Consider the following 8,040-nt stretch of genomic DNA (forward strand, 5'->3'; position numbering starts at 1 on the left):
CAGTGAAATTTGAAAAGACACACAACATTACAGCAGTTTTCATGGTGCATGTCCCCTTATGTTAGAAACCTTTGTATAGCACTGCAATATTTAATTTGAAAAGACAAAAAGACGCCATTAGTGAGAATAGGCATCGTTTCTCCTCAGATCTTTTGTGACATGTAAATGAACCAAAACTGATTATTTTTGTTGCTTTGCACAGGGATGTGCAATATGTTTTAAAGCAGCGGCTCATTTCAGGTGTTAGGTGTGTGTGTGTGACATTGAGAGACAGGCGGTCTTTTATTGCAGTTCTCATGACAACGGAGGGCGGGTGCTGCCAAATCAGTGTTCAGTGTAATTATCACAATGACTTATGGTTAATAAAATGATATTACATGGTTGCACTGCTGTTTCTTTACCCTGTCAACACGTGATTTATTTTGTTTTATGAAAAGAGATATTCTGTTTAGGAACATTGAGCACATCAACTTTTTTTCATGCCATGATTTTAATTCAAAAACATTTAAAAATAGCCTCATCTACAACATTACCGAAACAAAACAAGACAATGAAAAATATAATGCACTTGGGGCTACAAACAAATTATTATGAGTTTTTCACACCAAAACCAAAAGGGAAAAAAATGAATAAAATAAACCACTTTTGCATAAGCAATAAATCTATTAATACAAAAAAAAAAAAATTATCAAAGCAAAAAAATTTAAATAATATCGCTGCATTATCTTAATGGAAATCACCACACTGAATGAGCATTAAACAAATGGGTGAAATCTACTTAAATGTGAAATTCCTAACAGGATTCATTTTCTTTTTGATTTTGGTGTGATGTAAGACTTTGACATGTTTTCATTACACGACAGATCAGAGGAAAAAAAAAAGATTTTTGTGGTTGATTTAAAAGATGCCTCTTTAACAATCATCACTTTTACTGAAAAAAGCTCAGAGCATGCAAAACAAATGACAGATTTGACACCTTTATGAAAAGTAAGTAGCACAGTTGCCTAGTCGTATATTTAACCCAAAACTGCAACAAGTGAAGCCCATGATGTTTAAAAACTGTTCAAAAATACATTAAGAGTGAATCATGCGTGTATTTAGTCCAACATCTGCAGCACTGTATGTTGAAAAAAAGATCATACCATCCTTGTGGCCAAGTTGGTGACAGACTGTTTGTTTGTGAAATCTGTGTAGTGCTGTATTCTCATATGAGAAAGATCATCTTTTGATATGACAAAACTGGAAACTTTAAGGACAAGCTACCAGACAAATCCAAACGTCATCCACAAATCTGAATAAAGTCAGTGTCTGTAACTCACCACTGTGATGGCATCTCTCCACTCACACACATCAAAACCCAAGAGTGTGGATGTTCTTCTGAAGTGCTGAAGCTGAAGAGTCTCTGTGCTGAGTGCTGAGGGTCACTGCATGCCGAACCACTGCTCCTGATCGGCCCACTGCACCGCCTCACTGTCACTGCCCTCCAGATCTCCCTCCTCCCCGCTGCCCTCCATATCGTCCCCGTCCAGCTCCACCGTGGCGTCTGTGGGACTCTCCTCCTTCTCCATCTTCTGCATGCCCTCCAGAGACTTCTGGTCATTCGGATCGAGGCTACAGAAGAGGAATATTACAGTCAGTTTTGCTCGACTCTAATGTTTGAGATTTTACCGTACAGTGTGGATGACGTTACCTTAGCGCTATACTGTACTGGTCCATGGCCTCCTGATAGTCATTAACAGCTACGAGAAAATCCCCCAGCATCCTGTGCAGCACGCAGTCGCTCTGATTGGCCAAAGTGTTCCGTAGAAGTGCTATCCCTTCCTCATACTTCTGTTCTCGACCTGTAATGAAAATGATTTAGATGTTACATAGCATTACACCATAATATCAGCTTTTGAAGCTTAATTATTAACAATAACGTGTTATTTCATAACTAACTTTCAGAACAGTTAAAGAACAACAAAAATGGCAAAAACAATAATAAACTATATAATGAAAAAATAAACAAATGGAAAAAACAGACAAAAATAAATTACTACTACTTATTAATAAATACATAAAATAAAAATGTATAATAATTGTCATTTTTAAATTAAATAATTTATAATAACTTAAAAAAATTATTAATGACTCATTTTAAATAATAAATAAAAAATAAAATAATAATAATAATTAGAAAAGTATAAAATAATGATATAATTAATAAATATGAAATAATATAAATACAAAACAAAAAATAAAATAATTTATAATAATGTAATGAATAAATAAAAAGTAAAAATAACAGCATAAATTAGATAATGAAAATTTTATAATAGAATAAGTAAAAATAATAATAGAAAAAGTATAATAAAAATTATAATAAAATTAAAAATAGGAAATAATGAAATCAATATGATAACTAGTTAATAAAGAAAAGAAAATATAATAATAATAATAATAATATTAATAATAAAAATAATAAAATAAAATGACAAATAGAAAAAAATACTATTAAGATAAATAAAAATCTATTATTATTAAAAGAAACATTATAATTAATTAAATCAATCAACAACAACAAAAACATTAATAATAATAATACATAGAAAAAATATAATAAACATTTACATTTAGTCATTTAGCAGACACTTTTATCCAAAGCGACTTACAAATGAGGACATCATAAATAAATAAATAAATAAATCCTAATGAAATAATTGCACAGTTTATGATTAACACAGAAAGACGTGACGTTCTGACATACTGAGGAGCTCTGCCTTCTTCACGACAGCTTTGATGTAGTCGGGCCGCTGAGCGAGGGCTTTGTCCAGCAGAGTCTTGGCCTTCTCTTGGGTCAAGGGATCTTCCAGACACACTGTGGCCAGGATGGTGAGAGTTTGGGCGTTCGCTCCCAGGGTCTTGTAAATATTGTTGGCCATTCCCATAGCCTCCCGGACACCATTAGAGGCAAGATAGCAGTCAATCAGACCTGAAAACAAGGGACGTATCACTATGAGATGACTGAAAAAGATTGTGGGCTTTGTCTAACCTTTAGAAAACAGGACAGACTGAATACAAGAATGAACTGATGAACAGATATTCAGCAAATCAAAAGACTAAATATCTATAATTTTTTATTGCACAAAACCATCAGGATCTTCCTAAAAACCCTACAAAATATGCATAACAACATCATATCCCTATTATCGTGAAGCTCTTTCTTGCCTTCATAGCAGTCCAGACGACAGGGCGCCAGTCTCATGGCTTCTCTGAAGTGTATGATGGCTTCCTGCACTCGGCCCATGTTCCTCAGCGCCACCCCCTTCAGGAGCAGCGCCTGCACGCTGTTGCTGTTCAGCTGGATGGCTTTAGCTCCCAGATACAGGGCACGAGAGTAACGCTTACTGTAGAAACTGTGACATCTGTGGAAAACAAAAAAATAGCACTTCCAACTGCTTTTGTCTCTGAAAATGTTTCAGACACATTTGGAGAAGGTCAAACTCACCCAGATATGACCCAGGGCTCGGCATGCTGGTCAGATATGTTGAACAACCGTCCTCCGAGAACCTCCACATCTTCCAGATGACCCTCTCTGGCCATAAGATAGCCGTATACATCCATACCTGCAAACCAGCATGAACATTTCATTCAAACAAACAATCATCATCATGCAGTGTATCTAGATTGTTTAAGGACCGTGCACCTTTGATCAGGTAAGGGTCGAGCATCTGTGCCTGCTCAAACTTCAGGATGGAGTTTTTGGTGTCTCCAGCCCTGAAGTACACATCTGCCAGAGTGACTAAGAGATCAACGTTATCCCTCAAGAGTGACTTCTTCTCCAAAGAGCTGAGGAGAGATGGACTAGTCAACAAAAACTCAGACACATAAGTGCTGTTCAAAAGAATGATATCTCAAATTGTGCAGAGGTGGGCAACTACTTTCTAAATATTTTTGCATGGGAAATCTACAAAATAAAACTAAATAAAATAAAATAATATAATAATTGTTATTAACTAAAACTATTCATAGAAATCTGAAATAAAATAAATATTACAAGAAACTTTTTTGAATAAAAATGTTGCCTACTGACTAAAATAAGTTGAAGTATTAAAATTACTAAAAATGAGAGATATTAAAAAATGTGCATAATAGAATTGCTAAAACTTAAAATTAAAAAGAAAACTAAAAATATAAAAATACAAAAGCTAATTCAAAATATTAAATACTACAAAAGTATATAAATACAATGACTGTGAATCTAATATAATCTAATATAAGAAATAATGCTGAAATAAAATAATTTATAAAAAGAAGATGAAAGCTAAAACTTAAATGACAATTAAAAATGTTGAACTTCAAGTACTAAAATGACTTAAACAGAAACAGAAACAATAAAAGCTAAATATGAATATTAAAAAAACTAATAAATTACAAAATTACATAAAGTATATAAATAATAGAACAACAGAATCTAATCTAATACAAGATCATACTTTTTGATGACATTGGTGGCTAATACTAAGTCATAAAAAAAAATGAATAAAGAAAAGCAATTTATTAAAAAAATACATTTATAAAACATTTATTAATGTAAAGATTGCTACAGAATTTTTTTTTTTTTTTAAATTCCAAAATGTTTCCAAGTGCCACACTACAGTTAAGAAATGAAAGCTGCTTTACTGAAATGCTGAATTTAATCATGAAAAGCCTAATTTAACTGACAGTGTCCTGTCCTCACCAGATAGTGTTGATGGCTCTCTGATTGTCCCCTCCGTGTGTGAAAGCATGTGCTTTAATCCAGACAGACAGCCAATCAAGGTTCGGGATGCTCTGAATCACGTCCATCGTCATGGAAGCGACCTCTGCCCCCTTCACCGACAGAGACAGAAGCCCTGCAGCGGAGCAGACAGGAAGAGGCTTTAATGCTGGGTTCAGAGTAAACTTTCAAGACAAAGTGAGGACAAGATGCACCACCACAGGAACACCGCTGTATTCTTACTGACCAATAATAGCATCAAGAGCCAGAGGACACTGTCTCAGCACCTCCTTATAGCTTGTGACCGCTGAACGCTCCTGACCAGCCTTCCTGTAAAGATTCGCCAGCATCATGTTGATCTGGAACGGAAAGTACTCTTTTATGTCACTTTCTAGACTTCATAATTCTGTGTATATTAGCGTGTTAGATTCACACACACAGATTTGTAAAACAAAAAAAGCACTAGGCCGCTTGTGAAAACACACCTTTGGCGTTCTCTGGCGTGAAGGGATTCCCTCCAGAACGGATATGGCATCTTTATCCAGCTTCAGAATAGTATAACACTCTGCGATTTTATATTTCACTTCAATCTCTGATGGCAAGTTCTGTAGTTGATGAACACAGAGTTGACAAAACTCCATTCAAATGAATTCAAATAGAAACATGGGAAATAAAGCAGCCATTACAAAAATCAGTTTTCACCAAAATGCCACAGCAACAACAAATCTTATCAGTTCTATGAAATCATAATAATTAGTCATGTTTGAATAGACAAGTATCACTATTACTATTTCACACAATCTTTTTTTTTTCCTAAAAAAAAAAAAAAATAATATTTTCTGCCAAAAATAATAACAATTTAATAGCAATAATATAATATAATATATACACTACCGTTCATAGATTTGATTTTAAATAAATGGTGTTCTGTAGAATTTTCCCTTAAAGAAAACTGAAAATAATTACCATGATTTCCAGGAAAATACAGAATTCTGTCGGATTCGTTTTGTACTGTGATGGTAGGGAATGTTTGTTATGTTATTTATGGTAATGTTATGGTGATTTATGTAGAACGTTTTGTGAAATTGTAGTTAATAGGCTGAAAATTGGTTTTATTACATTTCAAAGTATATCAAAATAGATCTGTTATTTTAAATCCTAACAATATTTCACAATACTGATGAGCATTAGAGATTTCTTTCAAAAACATTTGAAAATCTTACTGACCAAATGCCTGTATGGTAGTGTAATATAATATATTTGTAATGACAGTTTGTAATGACAGTTGAATGCAACTTTTTTTTTTTGTTAGTGTTTTTTTTTTTGTTTGTAATGATTGTGTGTAATATTTACATGTATATATTTAGCATGAACTTACCTAATGATACAAACTGTAGTGATTAAGTCAAGTTAATGTAACAAACTAATGGCACTGAGTGGATGTGTGCGTGCGGCTCATCAGGAGAGTTTGGTGGAGCTCACCTGTGCCTGAAGAGCAGATGTTGTGCCGCCTGTGCTGGAAGGACGGACTTTAGTAGTTTTGCTGAGCACTTTCTTCTGCTGTAAAGCCATGTTGTACTTACAGGCTGCGTTCCTGTACTCTTTATCGTGGAAAATAGCATCAGCGTGATACACCAGCAGCTGGTACTTCTGAGATGGTGAGAAAAGCTCACTGAAAAAGAGAAACACACACTTGTATGGCTTTGGGTTCATCTCTTGAAACTGAGGCAAACTGGCATGATGCATTTCAGCGTATTTCATGAGAACTGCTTGTTTTTATTCATGGAGAACTAATTGTTGAAGTTAAATTAAACAACATAAGCAAGATCTGATCATGTTTTTTTTTTTTTTACAAAATATCATAGCCACTACAGTAATTAATCAGTAAACTTGGAATCAAAATCAAGTGTCTTACACCATTTGAAGTTGATTAAATAATAATTTATTGTCATATATCCTTTAATATTTCAGTGAAAACTAGATTTTGTATTGAAAGTATTTTTGGGAAAACTACAGTGAACTGTAGCTCTGATGTCTTAAAGGGATACTCCACCCCAAAATGAAAATTTTGTCATCGATCACTTACCCCCATGTCGTTCCAAACCCGTAAAAGCTCCGTTCGTTTTCGGAACACAATTTAAGATATTTTGGATGAAAACCGGGAGGCCTGTGACTGTTCCATAGACTGCCAAGTAAATAACAGTGTCAAGGTCCATAAAAGGTATGAAAGTCATCGTCAGAATACTCCATCTGCCATCAGACGTGCAATCTGGGTTATATGAAGCGGCGGGAACACTTTTTGTAAGTGAAGAAAACAACAATAACAATTTTATTCAACAATTCCTTTGTCAACAGTCTCCTCTGTGTCTCTTCATATCACCGTATCCTGTGTATGCGCTTGTGTATCATCCGCGCCACAAGGATGCGCTGTTTTCTTTAAAATCAAAGCTAAATACACATAGAAACAGCGCATCCTTGTAGCGCGGATGATACAGAAGAGCATACAGTGATATGGAGGGACACAGAGGAGACTGTTGACAAAGGAATTGTTGAATAAAATTGTTATTGTTGTTTTCTTCGCTTACAAAAAGTGTTCCCGTCGCTTCATATAACCCAGATTGCACGTCTGATGGCAGATGGAGTATTCTGACGACAACTTTCATACCTTTTATGGACCTTGACACTGTTATTTACTTGGCGGTCTATGGGACAGTCTCAAGCCTCCCGGTTTTCATCCAAAATATCTTAAATTGTGTTCCGAAAACGAACGGAGCTTTTACGGGTTTGGAACGAAATGGGGGTAAGTGATTAATGACAAAATTTTCATTTTGGGGTGGAGTATCCCTTTAAATAATACATTAATATTATTATATTGACTTCTTACTAGCTTACAGAATAACACATTTCTGTGTTTCTACATGACTTGCTGTGCAACTAATAAATAAACCGCTGAATTGTAATATCATCACAGGACAGACGCACACTTTTCTTCACATCCGTCAGCTCGGACGTGTTTATATTGTGAAGCACTGGAGACACTCACGGGTTGTTGGTGCTCATCGTCAGGAGTAAACTACTGATGATCCGGACATTAGAGTGCAGTCCAGCCGCTGCCATATCCCGCACATGATCGATCACATTCATCTTCAATCGATTAGCTTTCAATTCCGAAGCACAATTATAATTAGTAGATGTACTGCGACACAGCGGAAGATGCAGACGCGCTACAGAGAAGAGTTTTTTAAACGGCAGGAAATGATGCGATTTCAAAATAAAAGTCGGATGGGGAAAAGTAATCGCCA

At 35.0% G+C, this 8,040-nt stretch overlaps 2 protein-coding genes across 2 annotated transcripts in view; one reads left to right on the forward strand and one right to left on the reverse strand.

The window, feature by feature from the left end:
* Positions 1-383, forward strand: part of LOC109094837 (sarcoplasmic/endoplasmic reticulum calcium ATPase 2) — a 25,249-nt gene extending 24,866 nt beyond the window's left edge. The window contains exon 22 of the mRNA XM_042761800.1: positions 1-383. This exon is cut by the window's left edge and continues 196 nt beyond it. The gene's annotated coding sequence lies outside the window, so the exon portion shown is untranslated.
* An 88-nt stretch (positions 384-471) lies between these two features.
* On the reverse strand, positions 472-8,011 carry LOC109095216 (anaphase-promoting complex subunit 7). Its single transcript, XM_019108900.2, has 11 exons — positions 7,782-8,011; positions 6,221-6,410; positions 5,224-5,343; positions 4,986-5,097; positions 4,721-4,874; positions 3,686-3,828; positions 3,488-3,605; positions 3,208-3,404; positions 2,747-2,971; positions 1,691-1,841; positions 472-1,611 (listed from the first exon to the last, which is right to left on the reverse strand). The coding sequence occupies exons 1-11, from the start codon at positions 7,880-7,882 to the stop codon at positions 1,422-1,424; spliced, it is 1,701 nt and encodes a 566-aa protein (XP_018964445.2). The 5' UTR covers positions 7,883-8,011; the 3' UTR covers positions 472-1,421.
* Positions 8,012-8,040: the final 29 nt, after the last annotated feature.

Source organism: Cyprinus carpio, chromosome A8 (assembly GCF_018340385.1).
Source record: "Cyprinus carpio isolate SPL01 chromosome A8, ASM1834038v1, whole genome shotgun sequence".
NCBI lineage: Eukaryota > Metazoa > Chordata > Actinopteri > Cypriniformes > Cyprinidae > Cyprinus > Cyprinus carpio.

Excerpts from the sequence above, each read along its gene's own strand:
- LOC109095216 (XM_019108900.2), bottom strand. The coding sequence starts at position 7,882 with ATGAATGTGATCGATCATGTGCGGGATATGGCAGCGGCTGGACTGCAC. Across the intron at positions 5,344-6,220 it reads CATCTGCTCTTCAGGCACAG|AACTTGCCATCAGAGATTGA; the intron begins GTGAGCTCCACC and ends CATCAACTACAG. Across the intron at positions 4,875-4,985 it reads GGCTCTTGATGCTATTATTG|GGCTTCTGTCTCTGTCGGTG; the intron begins GTCAGTAAGAAT and ends GCTCCGCTGCAG.